The 27,329-nt window shown below is 40.7% G+C and overlaps 1 protein-coding gene across 1 annotated transcript in view; it reads left to right on the top strand.

Annotated features, from left to right (window-relative positions):
* The window catches only part of abca12 (ATP-binding cassette, sub-family A (ABC1), member 12), a 78,390-nt gene that overhangs the window by 45,768 nt on the left and 5,293 nt on the right, over positions 1–27,329 (top strand). Inside the window, 31 exon segments of the mRNA XM_029459371.1 lie at positions 38–177; positions 793–912; positions 1,068–1,158; positions 1,570–1,749; positions 2,132–2,459; positions 3,354–3,468; positions 3,749–4,078; positions 4,761–4,830; positions 4,941–5,075; positions 5,723–5,884; positions 6,101–6,284; positions 6,898–7,116; positions 7,915–8,111; positions 9,538–9,695; positions 10,343–10,576; positions 10,808–10,955; positions 11,274–11,520; positions 13,147–13,236; positions 14,345–14,432; positions 14,743–14,870; positions 15,940–16,027; positions 16,393–16,501; positions 17,944–17,998; positions 19,960–20,137; positions 20,721–20,836; positions 23,317–23,479; positions 24,015–24,268; positions 24,599–24,803; positions 25,643–25,752; positions 26,540–26,675; positions 26,677–26,691. Of these exon segments, the coding sequence (XP_029315231.1) occupies positions 38–177; positions 793–912; positions 1,068–1,158; positions 1,570–1,749; positions 2,132–2,459; positions 3,354–3,468; positions 3,749–4,078; positions 4,761–4,830; positions 4,941–5,075; positions 5,723–5,884; positions 6,101–6,284; positions 6,898–7,116; positions 7,915–8,111; positions 9,538–9,695; positions 10,343–10,576; positions 10,808–10,955; positions 11,274–11,520; positions 13,147–13,236; positions 14,345–14,432; positions 14,743–14,870; positions 15,940–16,027; positions 16,393–16,501; positions 17,944–17,998; positions 19,960–20,137; positions 20,721–20,836; positions 23,317–23,479; positions 24,015–24,268; positions 24,599–24,803; positions 25,643–25,752; positions 26,540–26,675; positions 26,677–26,691 (4,793 nt within the window).

The following is a 27,329-nucleotide window of genomic DNA, read 5'->3' as shown; positions in this document are numbered from 1 at the left end:
TACTGTATGTTTAATGTTTCTCCTCTCCTTTGTGTAGCTCCCTTCTGTATGAACATGTACCTGGACATGGTCAATACCACAGGCGGCGCCATCGCCTGGGCCTTCCTCAAACCAATGCTGATGGGACAGATTCTGTATACCCCTGACACACCCGTCACCAGGAACATCATGGAAAAGGTATGCAACACATCTCAAACCTGTAAGCTTGTCTCAGGGTTACCACCTTCAGAATCACAAGCTGGTTTATTGCCAAGTAGCTTTTCATGTACAAGGAATTTTGGCTTTGGTGTATTGGTGCATAACATAAACATAGTAGGAGACAATGACATTTAAATAAAAGCAAGTGCAAAAATCAAGAAACGTAAATATATAATAGAACAGAAATTGCAATAAAAGTATGAAAGAATACTATAAGAATATGTCTTTGGGACTTTTATGAACTTTATGTTCTAAATCCTTCAATATCCCGCATCTGACTTTGTTACACTTTCACAGACGTTTTTGTCACTTCTATTTCTACCTCTTCTAGGCGATAGTTACCTGTGTAGTCTTCAAGCACCCCTGACTGGCATGGAGTAAACAAGAAATACAGTGTTGTAGGGATTGTACACATATTTATATGCAACACCATCTGCTACTGTGGTTCTATTTTGAGCAAGTTTGACTTTGTTTCTAATATACAGCTGACTTCACAGACTGAAACAGCTACACATACAAGAATATGGCAGGTTATGAAATCTTGCTGATACCCGGCCATTTCACATATTATTGTCCTTGTCCTTTCCTTTCCAGGCCAATGCCACCTTGCAGGAGTTTGCAAATTTGAGAAAGTACTCCGAGCAATGGATTGAGTCCTCCAACTACATCATGAAGTCTGCTGAAGTACTCGGCCGCACTTTGCCAATGCTGCAGGTAGGAAAACTCAGAACTGTCTGTATATCTAATCATATCTGACTGGCTCGCTGCTGCCTCGCGGAAAATTCTGGAGATAAACTTTGCAGTGGTCTGCGACAAGTTTCAGCAGCCTAATCTTGATGCTGTGCTTCCTCACTCTCCCATCCTGTCAGAATTCCCTCGCCAATTCCTTTGTTGAGACTTTCATTGAGATGCAAACAGACATCAATGTCGGCGCTATGAAGGAGACGCTCAGCAACTTCTGTAAGTGAGCATTTGAAGGTCTTACGTTTGTAAGCTGCAGATTTCAGGTTTACCTTTATATTCCTCCCTCACTTATTGCCTGTAACATATCCACACTATCAGAAAATAGGACTGTTCCTCAGGTTTACAGGAAGCATTGCACTCATCACTTCAACATGCATTTCTTAGTGCGTCTCTACTTGATGTGATTATGTGCGACAAGGTCCACGAGGTCTGACTTTGACGTACAGGTATTTAATTAGATTACCTTGTATTGTCAGACCATATTTCGATCTAAGTTAACATATGAGATAACCGGGCATGACACGAAACAGGCCTAGCAAATGTCATTATTTTAATTTGGATTTACAGCAATCAAATCTAAAGCTGCATTCTGTCAGTACATTTCTAAATGTCTGTTTTTCCCCAAAGCTAACCTGACTGTCATGCTGGAGAAAAACCAACACATAATTAATCAGATCACCACCTTGTCCACCCTGATGGTGAGCATCTCCTCCTGTATCACGTTTGACCGTTACCGTGGCTATAACTCTACCGACGAGCTCAACACTGTAGCTCAGGACCTGGCCAAAAACCGTGATCTCTACGCAAGTGAGTAAATATTGAGTATAATGGACACACTTTATGTGATAAGGTACAGACTCATTATTTCCTCCAGGTTAATGAGGAGAGTGCAGTGTGCAGCCACGACCTGCAATGATTTCTGATATTGATTATCTTCCATCTTAAATTACACTTTTTCTTGATTTGTGTAAGGTAATTTGTGTAAGATAACACCAAGTGTTCACAAGTGTAAGCCCAGCTTGCAACAGAGGTAAAGCATCCACCTCATTAAACAAATACTCAGTAACATCATTTTAATCGGTTTTGCTTCCTCTGCAACAGCTAATCTAGGACAAGGAACATAAAAGCTAATCTGCTCTATGAATTATGTCGAATTGTGTGCATTGAGATGTTACAATCTGTCGTTAAGGTGTCATCTTCAAGCTTCCCAACGACGAGGACTCATCCAGGAAGCGTAAGGCCAGGTCTTCCTCCTCCACATCATCCCTGCCTCCCAAAGTCAGCTACACCATCCGCATGCACATGGACAATGTGATGCGTACAGACAGGGTCCGCAACCCCTATTTCATAAAGGACAACCACATCTCGGCCAGGCTGACGCTGCGCTACAACCGGGGCTTTGTGTACCTGCAGGAGAACATCGATCGGGCGATCATTGAGACCCAGACTGGACAAAGAGTCACAGAGACAGCCGTCCAGCTGCAGCCCTTCCCCTATCCCTGCCACCTCCGGGATGAGTGAGTCCCCTGAATACATGGATGCACACTTTTACGTTCACATTTTTACATTCAACCAAGCACAAACACAGTATGAACATCCTCCCGTATGGATGCATGCATAGAAATGTGAAAGGATCCACAGTGTCTCTGAGGGTAAGTACATGCATTGATGTGGAATAATGCATGCTCTCTCATTATTGATTTGTCATGTGGAACTGACAATAAGTAGTCATTCGCAAAACCGTTTTCACATTATAATTGGCTCAGCGCCATGTGCATGAATATTGACTATTATTGAGCATTAATTTTGAAAACCATACACTTCAGGCTCTTCTGGAACACCACTCATTTCTGTAGTATATATCCAATGCAAAACATGGGCTTGACATTAAGTTGTGCATCGACACACTATATTGTTTCAAATAAATCACGCTTGACCGTAATGCCTATGTTTGTGCTTGTTTTTGAGTGCTGATATCTCATCGTACAAGCACCAGCGGGCCACTGTCTCTGGCTGGCATCCTCCTGACCAACTATCACATATGATGAATCTTGCCTCTCTGTCCTTCTGATTTATTACTCAGCAACACAAACTCTGGCATGAGTTGTGAAATATAGCTGTGTAGCATTAAAAACCGCAAGCGCTAAATTCCTCTGTATCAGGCTGCAGATATGATTAGGTCAAAAAATCAAAAAATAAAACGGAGAGGCATTTATTCTGCGGAAACAAGAACAGGATCAGGCTGTCAAAAAATCCCCAAACCCTCCTTCAATATTGCTCTTCCACTCTGCATCTCTGTCTCTCTGTCAAGTCAGTGACTGAAAGATAGGCCTTTTCATCTGCTGTTGTTGACAGTGATTGGACGTTAGGTTTTCTAGAAATTTGACAGTTGCTGTCTCTGTATTCCTCAGGTACCTAGAGGCCATCTCTTTTGTCTTCCCACTCATGCTGATGATAGCCTGGGTGCTGTTTGTGGCTGATTTTGTGAAGAAACTGGTGCATGAGAGAGAGCTGAGGCTGCATGAGGTAGTGTTATTTTTTCACTTGAAAAATGATCAAACCTGCCCCTGTATTTTACATTGAACACTGACTTCTTGTTTTCTAAGATGCCCTGTTATTATACTGTCCATTTGTCCACTCACAGCAGCAAACACAGCCACAAATGTTAACTTTTCCTCCCGTTGTAGTCCCCTTATTCTCTGCTGTAAACATTCATAAGCACCACTGGCAAGCTAACACAGAAACCATTTCTATTTCTGAGATTTTCTAGTATTTCCGTTCATTTCTATTCTTGCTTTTCCCACAGTACATGAAAATGATGGGAGTCAACCCGCTCAGCCACTTCTTTGCCTGGTTCTTGGAGTGCGCCTCCTACTTGGTTTTGACCATCTCGATCCTTACTTTGGTGCTGAAGTACGGCCGCATTCTGCCCAACAGTGACGGCTTCATTCTCTTCTTGTACCTCTGCGACTATGGTTTGAGCATCATGTCCTTCAGTTACCTGGTCAGCTCCTTCTTTGACAGGACATACATCGCCGGCCTTAGTGGCAGCCTCCTTTACATCCTCTGCTTCTTCCCCTTCATTGTGGTCATGGCCATGGAGACACATCTCACCTTTTCCCAGAAGAGCGCCCTGGTGAGGAACCTCTGAACCTCCTCTGTCATGACTCATGTATATTAAAATAGTACTATTTCTGTGATATGTGTAATACAAAATAATAATGTTGTTTGCTCTGGAACATTCTGAGAATTGAATGGAGAGATTAGGAACAAGATAATGTCATGTTATTGTATTGCAAAATGTTATTTACTCTATCCATCCTACAAAACAATTTTACTAACAATATGACTCAAAATATATTAGTGCAGCCTCAACAATGCAGTTACTTTATGAAATAGACTCAGTAAACAGTGGATTTTGCCTCCAGTTGTTTTCCATTGTGAAGTTTTATTTTTATTTTGACATTTAAGTAGCAATGTAGTGGAGGGCAAACTGACAGTTTACAGATGTTTTTGTTTGCAGAGCATACTGCTTTGTTATGCTGACATAAATTGTGCACATTTACGTAATACATACTTTGTTTTTGTTTTTTTGGAGATTTGCTGATACGATCAATAATTGGAGGTCAGACATAAAATCATGGCAACATCTAAGGCCCTATTTTCCTTGAACAAAACGTTTCATATCACCATGAGAAATGCTTTTGAAGTACATCAAGTTGTTAAGAGCACAGAAGAGAGAAATTACAGAAAGGCATTGTCTAAAAATAGAAGATTTATTTTTGATGTTTCTGTATCCTGTCTGATTTTTCCTACAGAGTTTGTTCTCCCCGTCCTGTTTTAGTTATGCCAGTCAATATGTCTCTCGGTACGAGTCCCAAGGAGAAGGTATGCACATATAGACATCTGACTCGCATCAAACTAAATCTCTTTGACATATAGGCCTAAACTACTTTAGTCAGAGGGAAGCAAATTAAATCTTCTGTTGGCTTCTTTAGGCATCCAATGGAGCAACTCGTACACGTCGCCCATTGCTGAAGACACAGCTTCGTTCGGTTGGCTGTGCTGGCTGATGCTCATCGACTCCATCCTGTACTTCATCATCGGGGTTTACATCCGCATGGTATTCCCAGGTAGGCCTTAACTGTAAAATCAGATTGATCTTAAGTGAAGAATATGTTAGTTTTTTTTCAAACCATTGGTAACCTATTCACTCGTCTTGACATTGATCCAGTTAATTCTAATAAAAGTTTAATCTGAGACATTTTTATGCTAAATTGCTGTAGGCCTACAAATGAATGTGTGAAAAGTACATAGCTCTCATTCCTCTAGCTAGAACGGTTAAATCTGATCTTATAGTTGGTTTGTATTCATCAGATACAGTTTGATAGGCTTAGCTTTACTGTTTTTGTAGCCTACTAAGTCTTCTTTGCCAGGTCAGCTGTTCTCAAAGCTTGATGGCAGTATTAGCATTAGCATAACAATAGTAGCATTAGCATTGCTGACGTTTTAACTTAATGTGTGCAGTCTAGCTGTATTTGTTAAGTATTGGGAGTGAAGGCATCATAATGCAAGCATTCTGTGCTAATGTTTTTAATTGAGAGATACATTTTTAGTAATTTTACATTCATGGTGAATTTGCTGTAGGCCTACTACTCTTACAGATTGGTGTGTTAACAGTTAAAGCAAATACAGCAGTTCATGAATTGCTTGGTAAACTTAGCTCTAAATAGTGTTTTATGTATTAATAAGAAGTCTTTTTTTTTTTTTTACCCTTTAGGAAACTACGGCATCCCTTTGCCGTGGTACTTCCCATTCAAAGCCTCCTTCTGGGCCGACCTGTGCTGTTGTGTTAGGTCAAACAGTAAGGTGGGCAGAGGACTCCTCTTCACCAACATCATGCAGAAAAACCAGCCTGTCTTCTCCGACGACAAGGGAAAAGGTACGAGGGGGAAAAATGACTTTGTACTACCTCGCAGCAGATAATAATAAGCAATACTGTCTCCTCCGGTGTTGTGTTTTGAAGCAAGAACATGATATCTTCTCTTTTTCTAACCCTGACACCTCAATACATTTTATTTCACACTCACTCTTCATTTATTACCTTTCCCCTGTGAGTTTGATTTACAGGTTGCCTCTGTCTCCATGTTTCTCTCAGGCCAGAGCACTCTTTCTTCTCAGACCGGGGAGAATTTCTCAGAGCTCCCAGTGGGCGTTACCCTCAATGGTCTCAGCAAGACCTATGGTGACCAAGTAGCTATCCAAAACCTTAATGTTTCCTTCTACGAAGGCCAAGTCACCTCATTGCTTGGTCACAATGGAGCCGGCAAGACCACCACCATGTATGTGTGGCATGATTTTTCTCCTTTTTCACTGTATCAGCATGTCGTAAGATGAATACAAATACATCTTTGACCATTCATATACTGTATGAGGTGTTTTAAATTTGATTTGTGCATCCCTTTAATCAACAAAACCTTTAAAAGGGTCTGTTGCTGACAGGGAGATTGTTTTGTCTAAATCTGGCACAGCAAATGTACCGTTGTAAAGATTTGCCTGACAGGTCTTCATCAGCTAGAGCACTTACATTTACATTTTAGATGTGACTAATTCTGCTGATGCTCTTATCCAGAGCAACGCACAATGAGTGCATCAGCAGAATACAATTCAACAATGTTAAAAACAACCTATACCAAGAAGTGATTTCATGTCCAACAATATTCCTGGGGCCAACAAATCATAATTTAACAGGAAAGTGCCGCGGAGAAAGTGCAAAAAATAACTAATTGGGCAAAAACAAAGGGCATTTTCAACATTTAATGTTCTAGATAGCAAATATGAGCAAAGTCATTTAAAAACTGAATGACTATATAATGGAATTATATAATTTTTCCCAATTATAAAACATAAAAACTAAATTGACTCACGTAATATATTATCATGCTTTGTGCTTAGGTCTCTCCTGACTGGCCTTTTTGCTCCAACTTCGGGCACCATCGAGGTGTACGGCAGAGACATGCAGACCAACATCGATGATGTTCGCAGAGATCTAGGGGTGTGCATGCAATATGACGTCCTCTTTGACCACATGACCACCAATGAGCACCTGCTGCTGTACGGCCAGATTAAAGCCCCACACTGGTCATGCAGGGAACTGCATGAACAAGTCCGCAAGTGAGTGACCAACCGTCCATTACAGGGACCATGCTAAATATCATAATGCTCTCAATCATAATGTTGGTCTTAAAGATGATGTCAGGGGTTCTGCAGGATGTAGCAGTGATATATTTTGTTAAAAGACATCATGAAAAGGTATCTCTGGTTCAGCTCCTGGCATGCTCTTCTAATAAAAAGGAAATATGGATAGGGGTTATTAAAGTTTAATAGTGAATTGTCGCAAGTGCTTAACACCGGTAACTGGTTACACAGGGGAAATGAAAAAATATTTTGAGTAATATTCAGATTAGAATTAGAGATCTGTTTGAGGGTATACTCTGCTGAATAGTTATATCTAGGCATTGAAGCAAGAATTCCCATCTGTTATACATTCCAAATAATGGTTACACTTGTAACTCCATTGTTCTCTGAGCATGCTAGGTCAAATTTAGAACAATATTTTTTTCCCTGTTTCCAGTTCACATTTTCAATAAGAATGTTAGAATGTTTTATTGAATCTATTTTGTTGCTTTCTATCCTCTTAGATAAGCTGACAGTAGCAAGCATTAGAACATTTTTTGTTAATTCTGTGGCATAATTAAGCTATGGGTTGAACCCCCAGTTGCATCATGAGACTATTTCTGACAAGAGGAGCAGTAATAAGCATGAAAACTATAAGGAAGAAACTATACCTCCCCACTAGTTCCTGTAGTTCAGAAATCCTGAAACCCTGCTTAGAAACTGGGTTGTAATGCACGGAAAAAGTATGCTAACATGAGCTATATGTTAAATGCTTTTCATTGACTTCCCTATCAGGACCCTAGAGGAGACAGGCATGTACGCTCACAGACACAAGCGGGTTGGTACTCTATCAGGTGGCATGAAGCGCAAGCTGTCAATCTCCATCGCCTTCATAGGAGGCTCTCGCTTGGTGGTTCTGGATGAACCCACCACAGGAGTTGATCCCTGCTCCAGGCGCAACATCTGGGACATTGTTATCCAGCACAAGAAACGTGAGTCTCTCATACACGCACGCACGCACGCACACACACACACACACACACACACACACACACACACACACACACACACACACACACACACACACCAAAACTTCTCCTACTCTATGTACACCTGTGAAGCCCCCTGTGACTCTAGTTTTTAAAGGTGATATATATACAGTATAAAGGGTAAATGTGTTGTCCAGATGGGACAAGACAAGACAGATGGGTTAAAACAAGACGTCACATTTTAACAATTTATTTGTGTCCGCATAGAGAAAAACAGTACAAGGATACAAATATTAAAGGCACCATAGAGCACATTCACAAAATCATGGACCAGAGACATACTGTAGGTCTTCACAGTTTGTATGCAAACATGATCGTTGTCAACAAGCACATAGTCGACAGAAGTTGCCAATGCATCTTAATTTGCACCTTTTACACTAACTATGGTAATTACAATGGATGTGGTTGATTAGATTATAAAAACACTTACTGACTCAAGGGCTTAAAGTACCACACATGGCTGAAGTGCATCATTCCATCCTAGCTTTGTGTAATGTGTAATTAATCACATTGCAACATGTTCATCCTATCAGACGTGGACGACAATGAAGAAGACATTTTGATATTGAGTCTAATCCTTGTACAAAAAATACTTAAATCCACACGTGCATGGCACAGACAATCCAAACTCGTGCTCTAGTGTTTTCCACGGGAGAGGTCTCCTCCTCCCTATTTTCTATGAGAGAAAGAAGTGGAAGAACAGAAACCTGGAGCCGACCCTGGAGGGCTTTCCTCTGCTCAGGCTTCTGACTTTAAATCTAGCATATCATTAATCCAACAGAAATCCAGTATTATTCCTTCAGGCTGTTTTAGGGTAGCAGCAGCAATAGCAGGGAAACTGCTAAATGTCATATAATTATAGCTGTGGAAAAATATCTTGTTTAATTGGCCCTGTCTCAGATGTTAAGTGAGACTTTGCTGCCAGGAGAATCTATTTCAAAATACACTTTCTGCATCCCTCGCTGTTTGTGCGCCTGTTTGTCTGATGATTAGTTTGTGCACGACACAGCTGGTGTCAGACTTTGTCTTTGTGATGTTTTTGTTTGTTTATTTCGATGTGTGATTTTTGCGAATGTGTTTGTCTGCAGCTACACTAAAAAAGGCCAAGGTGTACTCACAAGGATAGGAAAATAAGGAATGTAATTTTGCCAAAATACATACTTGATATCACTTTGGTGTTCACCCTTCTCAAAACTTTGAAACTCCTCCAAAGCTTTACAGATTAGTTTGGCTGGTAAACATAATCTCACTGTGTGCATTTCAACGAATCACTGGACTTTCATGAATACATTAGTTAATATTCTCACATGTAGTTAAAGGGATAGGGAATGGTATAATAATTAATTTTATGTGTGTGGTGTCTTGTCAGAGCGCACCGTCATCATGTCCACCCACCACCTGGATGAGGCTGAAGTACTGAGCGACCGCATCGCCTTCCTGGAGAGAGGAGGATTAAAATGCTGCGGATCCCCCTTGCACCTGAAAGACATGCTGGGTCAGGGCTACAAACTCACCCTCACCAAGAAGGTATTCATCATCACAGACACCAGTCTGCGTGTTTGGGACATTAATCTGCTCAAATAATCCGTGTTTCCCCCATACTCCATGTTTACCACAACCTTAATCTCAGAGGTGAGATGGGAACGCATGTCTGATACATTTTACTCAGAGTTTCTCTTAACAATGATCCATCTTGGACGATGCCAGCATAAATAGTCTGACTGCTGCAAACTGGCTCCTACTTTTTTCATAATACTACAACTGTGTCCCTTGTGTAAACATTGAAAACTCTTTTTTTTATCATTCTATCCTATATAGCAGGTATATATATATATATATATATATATATATATATATATATATATATATATATATATATATATATACCTGAATGGCAGGTACATATTTTGGTCAAACATTAAGTTTCCTTCAGTATTGTGCATTTAGGCTTTATTTAATTTTTTTACATCTGTTCCAGGCTTCAATGCATTCTCTTTGTATCAAAAGTCAGAAATACATGATGGGAATACGGGGTAAAGCGGTAAAGCATACACATACACATACCAAAAAATAGAAATAATAAAAAAAAGATATACTGTATATATTAAGTCACTGCCAACTGATTTGCAGTTGTGCAATGTGTGAAATAAAGGATGTTATAATCTAATCTGCAGATGCAGAACCTGGAATCTGAGCGGATTGACAACGCTGAACTGAAGGTCTTCATCCAAGCTCATGTACCGGAAGCGCGACTGAAGGAGGCCCAGGGGAGTGACCTGGTCTACTCACTGCCTCCCTTCACCTCATCCAACTCCTCCTCATACCGCTCCCTCCTGACGGCGCTGGACTCCAACCTGGACGCCTTGCAGCTGGGGGGCTATGGCATCTCTGACACCACCTTAGAGGAGGTAAGCACATACACATACACACCCACACACAAACACACAGGTTTACACCGCAGACACAGCGGAGAAAAACACAGGCTCAACCGCTGAGGTATGTTTGAATATTCCCTGTGTGAAAACGTGCTACTGCTCATAAACTACTCGACATGTTAGCATAATCGCAAGCCTTAAAAATTATACTAATAGGCTCTTTGACGCACACAGATGCTGATGTTTTTGTTTTTATCTGTGTAGGTGTTCTTACAGTTGACTCACGGAAACACAGACGCTGGGGCTGAGGACGGCCCGCTGTCTATCTCAGAGACAGTTTCCGACACTGATTCCATTGACAGCTTCCCTTCAGATTCTAGTGGAAGCATAACTGACTTTGGTGACAAGATCAGTGAGTAAAAGGAAAAAACTTTTCATGAAGTTTATATCATTCCTTGTGTGGCATTTATACAATAACTGCTATTCTATTTTACATTTTACAAAACTTAACCTAAAATATTTGAAGAATACTTACTCAGCTGACCTAGTTCAACAACTTCTACTTCTCTGATGGATTGCACACTGCCATATGTTGTGATACAATCTTCCCATTAACCTTTAGCTCAATCTGCCCTAGAGAGAAAATCAGGCATCATTAAAGCAGTAAGACGGTTAGAAGGCAAGTGCATTAGTACAACAATGATTAAATCCTGTCTCCATTTCTTCCCAGACCTTACCAGTTCAGCCATGGTGAGCGGCATGGCCCTGGTCTGGCAGCAGATAACAGCCATTCTGATCAAGAGGTTCCATCACAGCCGAAGAGACTGGAAAGGCCTGATCTCTCAGATCCTGCTCCCTGTTCTGTTCATGTCGTTTGCTATGGGCCTGGGCTCCATCAAGAAAGACCTACAGCACTATCCTGAGCTGGAGCTCAGTCCTGCGCTTTACAACTTAGGACCAAGCTACTCTTTCTTCAGGTAAGCCCCCATGGAAAAGCAAATACAAGGGAGCACAGGGAGACGAGGCCACAGAAGTAAACAAGGCTAATCAGAATGATTTTACACCAAGTATGTTTGGAGAAGTTCAATCGAACTCTGCAGCTTTGCTCTTTTATTTCAATTCATTTGGCGAGGTACTTTGAAGCTAATGTACTTGCAAGATTCTTGCTGTTCGGAGTTGTATCCTCATGATTGTTTGCACTTTTTGTAAGTGGCTTTGGACAAAAGCGTCAGCTAAATGAACTGTAATAATAAAAAAGGTCAGAGCGATGCCACTGAGACTCAGGTGGCAAACAATATTCACACCAAGACATCTGAAAAGTGGGTCTTTGCCCATACAAATTTGACATAATTTGTCTGAACAATCTCAGAAAACTACATTTTAATGTATAAATGTGGTGAATTTTGGCTATAAAAGAATCTTGATGATACAGCTGAGTGTATATCAAGGGAAATCTCTGTTATACTGTAACTGATGTAGTATGTTGCAAAGCTTGGAGGATGTTTTTGTTGTGTTTCCATGTTCTGCCGATAACAAAACTTATACTGTGTGGCCTGAATGATGCACTGTAGTAAAAGATCAAATTTTGAACAACCGAGCTGCAACAATCCTGCAACTTTGATGAAGGGTTGAAGCATCTCGTTGCTTGATTGGTCTGTCGGGTTCCTTCATCATCCGCGGGGACGACATGTCTCACTTGTTAGAAAATGAATTTGAAGCTGCAGTTTGTTGAAGGGCAGATGGACCTTAAAGAGAGGGAGCGAGAGAGAACGCGAGGGAAAGAGTGGATTGGAGACGCATGAGATGTGAGATCAAAGTGAGAGAGATTAAGAGTGTCAGGAAGTTGCGAGATGTCTTCATTCTTGAGAAGTGCTCTTGTTTGATCAAGGGGATATGTAGCAAAAGAGAAAATGCTGAGGTGCCAATCCATATCAAAGAGGGTACGGACGCTTTCCACAGTCCTCTTGAGCTTGACACAAAAGAGATTGAAAAATGTAATTTAAAAGAGATAGAAAAATTATATTTATTTATTCTCTTTTAATTAGATCAATGATAGGATTTTGGGGGGGTGCTTAGGAAAGGCTATAGGTAGTAGTCTCACATTTTATGAACTTTCTCAGAGCACTCAGAGTCTCGCCTGCATGAACAATAGCAATGCAATGATCTGAATGTTTATTTATGAGTGTACCTCTGTGTGCAGGGAAGAGCTCAAATGAAAGAACTCCACTTAAATGTAAAGTGGCAAATCAAATATCCTCACTCTCCTTTTATCTGTCAAGCTCCCCACAATGAAGCTATTAGAATCCCTGATTGTGCCCCCATGGTCACCTTATTGACAACATTGGGAGATAGTAAACTGCGCTTATACCATCTTCTCTACTATTCTAGTAACACCTTGATACATTCCAACCTTGAAACTCCAGCCACCAAGATTGATATGAATACATGAATATTGACTGAAACCAAACCTCTCTGCCATGTTAGAACCTCATGAAAAAAAACTTTAAAAAAAGACTTTATCCATGTTGTAATTATGGTGGAGTCCTCTAAAATGTCTGTGTAACCTTTGAGTTGAAGCTGACTGTTTCTTTCTGACTCTATAGTAACCAAAATCCCAACTCCACCCAGCTGATGGACACCCTGATGTCATTCCCCGGGATCGATAACGCCTGCCTTGACAAGTCCGATAACCCGTACGTAATAACACCTCAAATGCCAGCAGTCTTTCCCCAGTGAAAATGATAAATGTGTCAGTTATACTCCGGGTGCCCGTGCTCAGTTTCCTTATGTATTCTACCCTTTTCCACATGCATCTTCATATTTCACTCTTTGTTATTCTTTCCATGTATCCTCCTTCACCTTGTTTCATTTTACCGTCTGCATCCCTCAAATTCCTGCCTCTCTCTCTCTCTCTCTCTCTCTCTCTCTCTCTCTCTCTCTCTCTCTCTCTCTCTCTCTCTCTCTGGTCCCTCTCATGTCCCTCTCATGTCCCTCCTCTCAATCTTCCTGATGCTCAGCTCAGCGTATGTTGCTGAAAGCCTGCTGCGGGACTCTGTGATGTGATAGCATCATTTGTATTCCATAAACACCTTGTGTTTATAGGGTAGATTTTCCCCTTACAGGCACTCAAATAAATGTTGGCACTCATGAACCCGACCTCGGAAGCATTTTAAAATGCACTGCCAAAATAAAAAATAAATAGAGAGAGAGAATAAAAGATCCTATGGCGTAAACAAGAGATTACGTGTTTGGCTCATCATGTCCTATAATCACAACATGACAATGTCTGAAAGGGTGCTGAGTGCTGCATTTACATTTAAGGAAAATATAATATAGTATAGTCCCATAACTATGGTCATTGTTGTTGGCCACATTATATATGTAAAGTAACAGGTGTGCATGTGAGTGTGCAAAGATGTGTCTATTGCTACGATCTCTTTTTGTACAAAGTGTCCCTGAAAGCACTTGGCAGAAAACAAAATGTGGGGGAGTTTAACATCAACCCACACAAACACATTTCACACAATATGATATTACAGCACATATTAAACAGCTTTTAAAACAGTTTTCAACTGACATCAGAGAAAATATTTAAGCCCTGATCTCACAAAAAGCATGCAAGCTCACAGCTGCTGTACGAAAGGTTGCAGGTTTGTAGCATTGATGCAGGCCATCATATCAACTCAGTGTCAGGATGTGTTCTTTGGTCTGTCTAGGGATAGTCTTGTGGCATTATCACGCAATGCAGACGGCCATCCGTCTTCTGAGCCACATTTCACTTTGTAAATGTTTCCTTTTAAGGGTTTGCACAAGAAGCACAAGCAACTGGAGTTCCAGAGGGAACAGCTCCAAAGCATTTAGCATCTGTAAATGCTCCCGTCAAGAACAGGTGAGGCAGGGTCACTGAGAACAGTGTGTGTTTGTGTTTGTGTGCGTGTGTGTGTGTGTGTTTGTGTGTGTGTGTGTGTGTTTGTGTGTGTGTGTGTGTGTGTGTGTGTGTGTGTGTGTGTGTGTGTGTGTGTGTGTGTGTGTGTGTGTGTGTGTGTGTGTGTGTGTGTGTTGTGCGTGTGAGTGTGTGTGTGAGTGTGTGTGTGAGAGTTTTTTTGTTCTCATGCATCTGTGTTTCTACACATGAATGTCTTCCTGTGTGTGATTGTTTGAAAAAGTTGTGTGTAATGTGTTTGTCTCTTCCCTTGCAGATTTGTGATAAGGACAGTTTCCAGCCCCCCCATAAGAAGATCCCTTCGTCTCAGATTGTGTATAATATAAGTGGCTACAATGTGGAGAACTACCTGGTGGGGACAGCAAATGACTTTATCAGGAACAGGTGAATGCAGACATTTTATATATACATTTAGAGTTGATGTAGTTTTAAATATTTTATTGGACCTAATTAAAAAGTGTCCATTCAAATAAACATTTTTATTTCAGTCTTTTAAATGATATACGTCAGTCAACTGGAAAGCTTTGAAGTGGCAATCCTTAAGATTTCAGCCCTGGTTGATTTGGCAACACCCTGTTTACTGGTGCTGACAGCAAAGACTGTTTAATACTATTAAGTTAAGAGACTGGGGGCAGCAAAAAAGACAATTTTAATAAAGAGGCAGTAATTGGCTTTTTTCCAACATTCTGTGAGCAACTGTAAAATGATTTTATGCTGCACACGGCTAGAAGTTTGATACCTCGCTGACAAGTTGGAGGTGTGCAGCCTGTTGCCTGCAGCTCTTTATCTAACAGCTTACTCTTAGTACTGTTGTTAATCAATATTTTAAACTGATACGCTGTCAAAAAAAGATGCATTTTTTGATAACGATATTGGTCAGTGTCAAGGTCACTGACAAACACATTGCATTTCCTGTGACTACTTCATAACTACTTCATAGTAAAAGAAAACTTGTGTTTTGCCAGTTAAATGCTTTGAATGTGAAGATGCAGCAGTAGGAAATGTTCGCTTTGCATTGGCAGTACTTTAATACAGTATTTTTTCTTGGAATGTTGCCACCGACTCCCCAGTTTGTTATACTCCAAATATATAGATATTTGCAATACTTTCATAAATGGAGGCTCAAAGGCTCAATCATCAATGTGTTAACTCATTTGCTGATTTTTGCTATATGAAGGGACGTTTATTGTATATAAAACAAGGATGTACAGTCATCTATTTGCCTGTTGATTGCAAAAAAATCAGTTTCCTTTGTTGCTGTCTTCAATACGAATAGGCTTCTAGTACCTTGTCAATCATGTTAGTCGTACTTTTAATGTGGGATCTGATGCTTTTACCCAAAATGCTTCTCATCTGCAGGTGGATATTTGATTAAAAAACAAACAACACAGTGTGTCCTCCTCAGCAGCATTCAAAGCTTTTCATTTTGATCAACACATGTTTCTTTTTCCAGGTATGGTGGCTTTTCCTTTGGCTTGCCACTCCCTTCTGACTTACTAATGGACCTAAGAGGAGTGCCCGATAACCGTACTCTGTCCAAGGTAACTTTGTCTGCTTCTTCCCTGCTGCCTGTCTCGTTATCACTTTTATCGCTGTACTGATGTAGTAGTTGAAAGTTAAAACATGACATCTTATCCTAAAGTTGTTTAGCTACAAGATCGAGGCTCGCAGACGGATCCGCATTGTTACACCATCAGTGTCATCATAAATTTTCTTTATTGAAGTGATTGTGCCATTGTTTTTAGAGTGAACATTTGCTGAGATGATTCCTGCATTTAATAAATCTTCAAAGCCTTGGTCTCAAAACATTAGAAAGTATGTATGTAGTAGTCTTACATTTCCTTATCTATAACAGTGTGAGTGATGGTTTCTATGCATGTCTGTGTTTGTGCTGGCATATGTTTAGGTCTGGTTCAACCCAGAGGGCCAACACACAATGCCGGCATACTTAAACAGCCTCAGCAACATCATCCTACGCTCCAATCTTCCCGCAGACAAGGATCAACGCAAATATGGTAAACAGGAATTGGTGCTGAATTAGTTTTTACTTCAGAGACAATTTCAGTTTAATTGCTTTGCTGCTTACTGATACTTTGTTGATATTTAGAGATTTAAAAAAGGTCTATTCATTTTTTGGGATTGATTGTCCTTTATTCACACAGGCACACTCTACTCCCAGGTTATGTAAAAGATAGATTTAACTTGCTTCCCTATGACAGGGCTGGGATTGGGTAAAAGGGATACACACATCAGTATTGGGAAAATGTATCGATCCAGCAAGATGCTACTGATTGAACACCTACATGCACTTTGTATGCTAAATATAAAGAGAGCTGCAAACAGTGTGTTTACTCATGGTTCATTTCACTGGATTAAAGCCAGGGGGTGCTGTGTGCCTTTAGACTTACATCAGTATGCATAGTGAATACTAATGAGTGCCGCTCACTGAGGGAAAATCTGGCCCACGTTTCCAGTACTGTTTCAGTTCTGTATTACCCTGACCATCTGCCTGCAGGCAGGAGTACACAAACACAATTACACACACACACACATACACACGTAGAAGAGCTCATAAAAACATACAGTGCATGCACAGAAGTACATGCACACACACATTTATTCCACGCAGGACGATAAAAGAGCTCGAGGGGAGAGTGAATGTTACCTGCACACTCATGGTTGTCAGGGGTGGAGATCCAAGGAGATTACTTTTCAAGGTGATGGTTTATCTGTCAAATATGAAGCGCTAACTCTCACATTGTGTACTGCAGTACCAACACTTGGTGGGACCTTGTAGAGGTTGGCATAAGACAATTGTTTTCATGCCACTCTCGCGGGAATGTCGTAGAACTGCCCACTGCCACAGATGTGCTATCACACTCCTGTCCACCGTCCACAGAGAGTCTGATCACTCCAAACTGCAACAATGTCTTCCACATCCCTCATACAGTTACTCAACTTTTTAATAATCCTCCTTTAGGGGACGTGAACTGAAAGGAAACCATATTTAGTGCTTTTAAAAAAAAAAAGTCTCAGCTTGAGGCAATGAGAACTAAAATGTAATAAGAATGTTTTAGATCGTGACCCTTTTTAGTCGACTTATCTAGGAGTCAATCAACAGAAAACACATACAACAACTTTAATAATAATTATGCCTCCGACCTTCTCCAGGCTTGCTGTGCGTTGGGTTAACTCACACTCTCCTATCTCAGGAAATGTAAACAGAGGCATGTAGGGGAGCAGTTCATGTCTGTGAGCATTCAGAAGACCCTGAAAAAATGATAAAGAAAATTCAATTTCCTTTGTGTGCGCTGCCAAATGAAATCATCTTGCACTATATTTTTTCAATTGACTGTGTCCCAGGCTAAGAGAATATCATTGCTCATTTGGTTCCTGTGCTGAAAAATAGGCCGTATGCTGTTGTTTTTCTCTTGCTAACTAACTCTTTCTATTACAGCCATTTCAGTTTCCAGTCACCCCTATTTTGGCCGAGCGGATGATGAAGATTCAATGTAAGGACTTCACTGTAAATTCTTCCTTCTGCTGCACTGACTGTCACTATTTGACAATAGCAATGACTGCACTTGCAAATAAGATTGTAATTAGCATTTTGATTGGTGAAAATATCCGCAAATTAATTACATTTGGCCTGTTGTTTGGCTGAGCCCAAGTTAAATTATTGAAGCATCCTGTTTTTAATTCAGGACATGAAAGTCAGGGTGGAATGAGGGCAGGCAGGTACATGACAGCAGTATTTACCCATATTTGATTTTCTAAATGGATTTCCCTGAGCTTGCACTATTGATCACAGTCCCAATATAATGAGTGTTTACCCTGAAGGTGGTACAGAGGTGGATTGATTCTTCCCCACTCCCCAAAATGAGTTTATTTAAAATACTTCACATTCTTCTTTAGAGACCCAGACTTCGGAATCAGTGCCTGTGTGTTTGTATGCATGCAAACATGTGTGTGTTCCAGAGGACCAAATCAAATAAATAATTCCAAGAGTGGATTGAGCTGAAGCCGCGGCCTCATAAAGGTCCGTCCTCTCTAGAGCCTTATTAGCACTAACTATTTCCCTGGCTATTTCCCTGTGTTTACTGCCCTTCAGTCTCTCCACATACTCCACAGTTATGTATGTGTATATTATGTACGTAGCTGTTTGATTGCTGAGGTTCTGCCGCAGCTCCAAGTGGACAATTATCTCTCCGTGATATTCTGCTTCCTCACCTGTTGTATTGATTTAGCCTGAGCCGTGTTAAAGATACAACAAGGTTATTGCTCCAAATGTCTTGATTCTCACATTGTGGTATCTTTGTCCATGGGAAAGATCATAATATTATATTGACCTTACAGCTAACAGACCTGCTCAGTATCTGCTGCTGGCTATCCTCTCTGCAGTCACTGCCCTCAATCGCCCACCACAAGATCCTCTCTGCTGTTCTCTCTCCTTCCTACTCGGCCACACTGCCAGCTTCCTCCTCTTCTTAGGCCTCATGCAACTTATTCTGTTTGGTTGGTGGTGTTGTTCCTCAGCCAGAGGTCGAGAAGTAAAAGTAGCTAGTAGGAAAGAGAGCATGGGATATGAACAGGTAGTGGCATCTAGAAAGTTTGAATGAGTGCACAGTGTTGAAGAGTAACTGAGGGATCAAAGCCTCAGCTGGTTGTCGGGGGTCTTTTCTGAACAATAGGCTGCTGCCTCGCAGGCAGCACCACCGGCTTACTGACTATACAGCAGTAGCAGTGTGAAGTTGTTTTTCTACACAACGCCATCTGTTTCTTTTGCCGTTATTATCTTGTCAGAGGTGAAGGCCCAAGCATCTCCTTAAACAAAGCTGTTTGTTATTAATGGAATTCCATTCATTGTGAGGCACTTATGATTGTTTGTAGGAGGGCTCTAAATATGAGCCATTGTTTTCAGAAGGGATTTACACCAGGTTGCCTCATTCAATGTGACTCTACACCAGAGAATATTCAATTATTGTTGTTGGATCTAAACCTGTTGCTACTGTACCTACTGTAGCATTAAAGGGGACAAATCACGCTGTGTTTTAGCGTCTATCTCTTAAAGCCCCACCTCCCGAAAAAAAAAAAGCCAAGTCTGCTCCGAATGGCTTCTGAGAAACATTGCAAAGTTAGTTCTCAAACCATGTGGAGATAACGTGGATGTTACATAGAAAGGGGAGCCAAATCTGAATGTTGTTGAATCCCATTATTTCAGCCTACAAAAAACAAGCTGGTTTGGTAGGCACTCCAAAACACAAATGTATGTGCACAAGCACTGAAAAGGTTTTTCATAATATGTTTAGGTTAAAGATAAAGGGGTACAACACAACTTACCATGCAGTAATACAACGGGCTTTAATGGAGTTGATGTGGTTGAATGATAATTCTCTAATTACGGACATGGCTGATAATTAATGATGCCAGTGTTGTCTCTGATATCTGAATGATCCTTTTGTTTTCCTCTCAGTGTCCAGGGAATGCTCCAGATCCTGATTGCTATGTGTGTGATAACGGGCTATTCAATCACGACGGCCAGCTTTGCCATCTACGAAGTCAGCGAGCACCACAGCGGCTCCAAGAGGCTCCAGCACATCTCTGGCATCAGCGAGCCCTTATACTGGGCTGTGAACTTCTTTTATGACATGGTAACATCCTCTAATCGACAAGAGACCCACATGGACAGCTTGTGCGTCAAAATCACGTTTATTAAAAGCAAAAGCAAACCTATGTATGATTTTAGATTACAACAGCATATGCAAAACATTTTTAAAGATTTACTTAAAGGCACAATGAGTAGGATTAAAACAAACAAAACAATATATAGACTCATACAAAAGTAATCCCTGTTAATTCAAATGTACGACCCACTAGAAGTGTGTGTGGCTCTGTCTGCATCTGCAGAAGCCCTGCCCTCTGCCTATAGTTTCTCTTTTCTTTTCAATATGCTGTGTTCGCGCATTTCTGGGCGTCTACCTTTATAAAAATGTAGCGACCAGGTGCCCGATCGTAAGCGCGGATCCAAGACGAAGCTACACAAATGGCAGAAAATATAGCAAGGCTATAAATAGCAATGTTGTGTTTACAATACACATCTGACAAACCCTTCTCACTGTACCTTTAATAATGTATTCAATTATTGATTGGACAAAATATATTTTTATTTGTATTGATACATTGATTGATGATTGATTTGGAACTGATGCCATCATGTCTTATCTTTTCCCACAGGGCATGTATTTGATCCCTGTGACCTTGACTGTGGGTGTGATCGCAGCTTTCCAGATTTCAGCTTTCACAGATCGGCAAAATTTGGGCGCTGTCGCCCTGCTTCTGGTGCTCTTTGGGTGAGTAATTTGGCCTTACGGCATCGGTGAGTGTTGTACAGCCTAATAACATATTAAGGGCTTGATTTCTAAAATGAGTTTATGGCATTGTTAGTCTTTTGCCTAGTTTTGTTTATCACATCATTACCCAAAAGTGATTTGACGATGAATCAAGTCACCGTGAAGCTGAAGAATCTGAATTATTCAGAAACAAAGCCACTTTAGTAGCTTTTCAAAATGAGTTATTTGCTCTATTGTTAAAGGAAAACTATGTTTTTATTGCAACTCAAGTGTTATATCTGCAGCTCCGGCGTTCAGTTTAATCGATAGCTAAGATCTTAAGACACTGCAACATTGCAAAGAAAATGTTTTACCCTTCTTCGTTTCCTCATCCTCCCCTTTATAAAAAAAGAAAAAAAAAGCAATAATCATATATACCCTAAAGGACCAAAAAACAATATAGAGCATATCTTATTGATGGTATGTAAATTTGTATACAATCACACAAGGGACCAACGATAAGGGAGGGGAGACTTTAGGGACTGGATGAGCAAAGAAGATCTCTTACAGGGCAGGTAATGACTCCTATAATGTACATGAACAAACAATGGTATTATGTATGTATCCATATGCAAGAATACTTTATGTTCAGAACTACAGATTTATACAGGGGCCTGATGATGTGCATGAGGATGCAGAGTGTGTTGATATATTCAATTAGAAAAAAGCACAGCGGTGAAACAATATACATATTGAAACAAGATGACAGTTTTCCCCCGTTAGTTATCACCTTATTTGATTGGTAAAACTGAAAGTGGGTGCATCCATAATGTGGGTAATGATCCCAATGGCACAACTACTTCAAACAGGTAAAAGTAAGTTGGTCTGTAAACAGTTGTACTGTTCACCAATGTATTTGACTAACCTGGGGGTTTGTTTTCAACCTGTATGATCATCTGACGGCTTGTGTTTTAATCCCCATTGGACATGTTTTTATCAATGGTACCTTGTTCCAAGATCTCAACAGCTACTAAACATATATGTTCTACTCTGATACAAGAGACTGTATCAAAACTCATTGAATGACGCTTCATTCTGCAGCAGGACAATGATCCTCACAGCACACCCACACATCTAAGGAGATTTGTATCGTCAAAGTGATTTGATCAATTAAAGGTTTCCACATTTTCAAACTCATGTCCTCACATGCACGCTGTATTTTCTAGCCTCCGCTTCATGTTTTACTTTGTGTGCCACTAGGTTAGTTTTGCAGCACTAAGCATACGGGGGCTGCTGTTATTCAAACGCAATCACAGCTCAATTTTTCCAGAGTCTCTTGCAAAGACAGATGGTGGGAAGACTGAAAAGCTGATAGAACAATCACTACTAACACGTTTGTGGGGGATCAGGAAGCAGGGCTAATGGCAACAACAGTATGACTTGGTGTGATCTCACGATACCAAGGTTTTTAAATCAATCTGACAATGAGATTGTAATTGTTTTAGAAAGGTGCCACTCCAATGACATGCCATGTTTCCCCACATCTGGATTACTGAGATTGTTTACATCTTTCCCTAAATGTAGCTAAAACTTATTCTCCTATGTTTCCTCTTGCTGCCTCCTCCTGAGCCCTAGATCTTACGAGGCCAAGTCAGCACTCTGCTCCTCATTTATCAGACAGATGTCTCCCACCCAAGCAATGAATAATCACAGTCTGTCAGGCAGCACCCACCTGGTCTGGTCTGCAGCCTTCTTGCTTCTGTTCCTTGTCATGGCTTGGCACCCACAGTCTGCCTACCAAGCACCTTTTTTTGGGCATGGCACGCAGATGCTTTGTCTCTGTCTGGCTCTATCTGTTTGTGTCTGTGTCTTTCTTTTTCCCACCCTACTTTTTACTTCTTCATTTTGTTCTCTCTCCTTCTCTTTACCTTCTCTGTCTTGCTGACCCAGACACCCCAATCAAATGAACAAGCAGATTATGTGAGAGTAAAGAGAGAACAAGAAAAAAGGAAAAGGATGTTCTGCCACCAGGGGAATAAAGGAAGAAGTAATTTATCTTCCTCTATTCTGGCATCATGACTGAATGTTTACCCTCCTCATTGTGTGGTATTTTTCCTCCCTCCCTTTTCAGTATTTTTGGTGCCTATTTTCATCAGGCTCACAGCTGCTCTGTTTAGTCAGTGAAAGGCCTGAACCACTTCAGTTAAAAAATGCAAAGTCATGTCATTTTAGAAGGTGCATTTGTGAGGAGGAGGACTGTATGAATTTTCCATGTACACTTTGTGTGTGTGTGTGTCTTTGTGGGCTTTCTGCATTCGGAAGCAACCCAGCCAGATCACAGCTGGACTATTTTGTGTGTGTGTGTGTGTGTGTGTGTGTGTGTGTGTGTGTGTGTGTGTGTGTGTGTGTGTGTGTGTGTGTGCGCGTGTGTGTTTGTGTGTGTGTAGTAATTTTTTACTTGGAGTTGTGTTAAAAGTATCCTCTCACTGTCACTTCCTCAGGTTTGCTACCTTCCCCTGGATGTATCTGTTATCAGGCGTCTTCAAGGATGCAGAGATGGCCTTCATCGCCTATGTGTGCATCAACCTCTTCATCAGTATCAACACCCTCATGTCCACCTCCATCCTGTTCTTCCTGAGTCAAATTTCATTTAAAAACGCTGAGGTCAGCATAAACTACCTGAGTCAAGATGCCTTTGTTAGCAAATGAATATCTGAAGTAGTGAAATGCTCCCTGTAGCTGCAGTGATATAGAGATGCAGAGGAGTAAGAAGGGCAAACATACTGTACCTCATATCCATTTCAATCTTAATTAAATAAATTACTCCGAGGCCTCCTGACTACTCATTGTGTACTGCCGGTGTCTTCCTAATATGGCGCGCGCAGCACAGGAGAACTGCTGCATTGAGAAACAAAAAAAAAGGTCTATAATATTTCCTCTCCTCCTTTTTGTCAACGAAAATAAAGACAGATTTTAGGAAAGTTTTAGTCTCGTCTCTTCTCGTTAAAAATATTTCATGTGATATTCTCACAATTCTCGCCATCATCTTGTCTTATGCGTGGAAAAAAAAAGGTTGTTTACAAACTTATTTAGTCATAGCTTTTCATTAACGACTTAACATCCCTCTTGACTTATATCCTCTCTTCTCACCCTCCCTCTACCCCCTTCTTATCTTCTGCTCTGTCCTTCCTTGCTGCAGCTCATCCAGGACATCTTCAATAGGCTGAACAACGCCTTCCTAATCTTCCCCCAGTTCAACTTTGGGAACGGGCTGATGAAGCTGGCCAGGATGAACATAGAGGTCCAGCTTCTCGGTGGCTACGGCATTGACGCCTATCAGAACCCATTCTCCACAGATGCCCTGGGCTGGATGTTCATCTCCTCCTTCATCCAAGGCCTGGTCTTCTTCACACTGCGCCTCCTGCTCAACAGGTTTCTCATACGCAAAGTCAGGTGAGGAAAACAAAAGCCTGAGATGGTATGGTGATAATGTGAATGATCATAAACTCCTCTGGTACACATCTTGAATTGAGAATATTAATATATATGCAAATGAGAGGTTGAATAGTTATCAAAGTAATTTAAAGTAATTAATAAGAAAGAAAGAAACCATTACAAAATTCAATTAAAACATTTTGTTTTTTATTCAAAATCATAGGAAAGGAAAAATAAAAGCCAAACATATTGGGCTTTAAAGATTTCACCAGCATGAACCACTTCAGTTAAAAGATTGTCACAAAGTTCCATTCAATCATCGTAAAAAAAATACTTTTCCCTTTGCAGGAATCTGATTTGTGGCATGAAGACGGTGCCACAGGTGGCTTGCGAGGACGTGGATGAGGATGTGGTGACTGAGCACCTCCGGGTGTCCAGTGGAGCAGCCAGCACAGACATACTGCAGGTCAACCAGCTGACTAAGGTCTATCAACACCTCAATAAGAAAGTCCACGCTGTCAAGAGAATCTCTGTGGGCATCCCTGCAGGAGAGGTAAGCCTTTACCCATTGTAGGAACATGAATTACTAATACAAATTAAACCAATCAAGTCAGTAGGATAACAAAAGAGGCATTGTGTAAATAATGACTATTATATAACCTCTTGTGACAACAGCATGACTGTAATTATCAAAATAATCACAGTGATATTACTGTCATATTACTAATGAGTCGTGGGCACTGGTAACTATGTGTCACGGAATATTTAAGATTCACGTTACATTACAGCACGATGTTGACGTTTTTAAACTCAATACAGTTCACAGTTGAGTTTTAAATACCAGGAAACACATTTGAGGATTTGAAGGCACTATTGACCAGTTCAGGTGTATTTATATATAAACACACAAATAATGCTGGTTAGGGGTAATAGAAATCACAGCATTTTCATCATCCTGTGGAGGTCATTTTAATTTTCTCTCAAAGCCTATTTTCTAACCAATTTCATACTAGGCTTTAAAATGAACAATATTTACATTTTCATAGGCTACCTTCTTTCTTCAGATATTCTGCAATCCTTGCTTTTACTGTCAATAAAGTTTTGTTCAGTTCAACTGTGCCCCTGCAGTACTGGAGGCGCCGCTAAAGAGAACATCTAACACATCACCAGAGAGATTTCTCTGTAGGAAACACAAGTGTTATGCCAGTAATACATATATATAATGTTTGTTGTGACCAAAGTTGTCAAGAAATCTTATCCCTCTGCATGATTGCTGGCTGTAGGAATGATACTGCCCAAGTGCTTCTGTGTTTTTTCAGTCTTTAGATCTGAATATTGGCCATTATATCTATGTAATATTCACATTACTAAGCAATGAGTTTTCGCTTACAGTGCTTTGGTCTGCTGGGAGTGAACGGAGCAGGAAAAACTACCACCTTCAAGATGCTGACTGGAGATGTTAGCCCCACTGATGGCACAGCACAGATTAGGGACAGGGATGGGTAAGCTGATCATGAATTTATTTGTTGCAAACTGGAAGAAAAACTTTAGGACTTTAGAACTGCAATCTTAAGAACTTGCCTTTTTAACTTTTGAGTAAGAATATTGATTTGTTTTTGCTATCCCTTTTCTTTTTGTCCCCCTATAGTTTACCTAGCTTAAATAAATCTTACCAGCACACTGAACACATACATGTTTAAGGCTTATGTTACAGTAAAAAAACTAACTGACTTTATTAATATTTTTATTGGTTAGAGCTTGGTTAGAGCTGCAAGCCACATCTTCCTCTTGTTTTCCCTTCTGTTGTGGCGCTGCACACACATTCCTAAATACATCAGCTTAATATTTACTTCAAATATATTCCTGCAAACTAAAGAGGTTTTATGAAAATCACCATGGAGCACATGGCAGAAGGCATCACAAGAAAAAGCTTTGATTTAATTTCTACAGGTGCCCAAGTTGCACTGTCTAATGAATCTGAGCTAGATACATTTGCATAACACAAATATCCAAATATGAGGGTTTTTATTGCCTCCCATCAGCCAAAATGTGAATTGGTTTGGGTTTTAGCAAGTATTACCTGTGTCTTACACCCATATCTCAGACCTTCCCATGCAGGTATAAACCACTGCACTTGTGAGTCTGGCTCCTTATGAAAGCTCTGTTTTTAAGATGCATATTCCCAGCAGGCAGCAGGGCTGAGGGAAAAGCCTACATGTCCATCTGCCCTACACCATGTGGTGAAAACCATTCCTGAGAATATCTCTTACTTTGTCTTCTTTTCCCCAGGCGTTTAGTAGACATCATGGAGTGCCGTAAGGAGGGAATTAACATCGGCTACTGTCCCCAGGTGGATGCGCTGGACAATCTGCTCACTGGAAAAGAGCACATGTACTTCTACGCTCGCATTCAAGGCATCTCAAAGGAGGGAGATAGATGGGGTAAGGAAGAGCTGCAGACTCTGTGCTGCTTGTGACAACACCATCCACAAAATGACACGGGATCTAATATAAATTCAAAGGTGCACTCCCACTGCAGGACTAGTAACTGTTGATGCTCCCGTGCATACTGAATCAGATGGTATGAAGGGATGAGTGATGTGTGCTGAAAGCTGTACTATTCGGGCAAAATGGGAAAGCTTTTGTTGTCAACTCATGCAATCCAAACTTCAGAATTAAGCGGATGCTGTACGCTTCCCTGCAGACAAATTTACATTTAAACGATACTTTGATGATGAGAGGATCTCATTTGACGTGTCAGTTTAGCCCCATTCTTCCCATTCATCTTTCTGAGACCTAATCAATCTTGCCTCTGTGGTGATTACCGAGTGTGTCTGTCTTTCACTGCTGCTGCTGCTGCTGCTGACATGAGAGGAATCCGCAGAACAACCAATCAACAGATGATGGCATTTCTGATTTTCCATCTTGATTTTTTTTTTTTGCCCAAAAAGAGAAACAGAAAAGAAACAGCTCTGATGTGTGGGTATGACAAGTCTAAATTGTATGCAGAAACAGCTATCTTTGTTTTTCTCCCTCTCTCTCGACACAATTTTACAATTTTGACAATTTTGTCTTTAGTC

Source organism: Cottoperca gobio, chromosome 21 (assembly GCF_900634415.1).
Source record: "Cottoperca gobio chromosome 21, fCotGob3.1, whole genome shotgun sequence".
In the NCBI taxonomy this organism is placed as follows: domain Eukaryota; kingdom Metazoa; phylum Chordata; class Actinopteri; order Perciformes; family Bovichtidae; genus Cottoperca; species Cottoperca gobio.
This window is presented reverse-complemented; position numbering and strand designations above follow the sequence as displayed.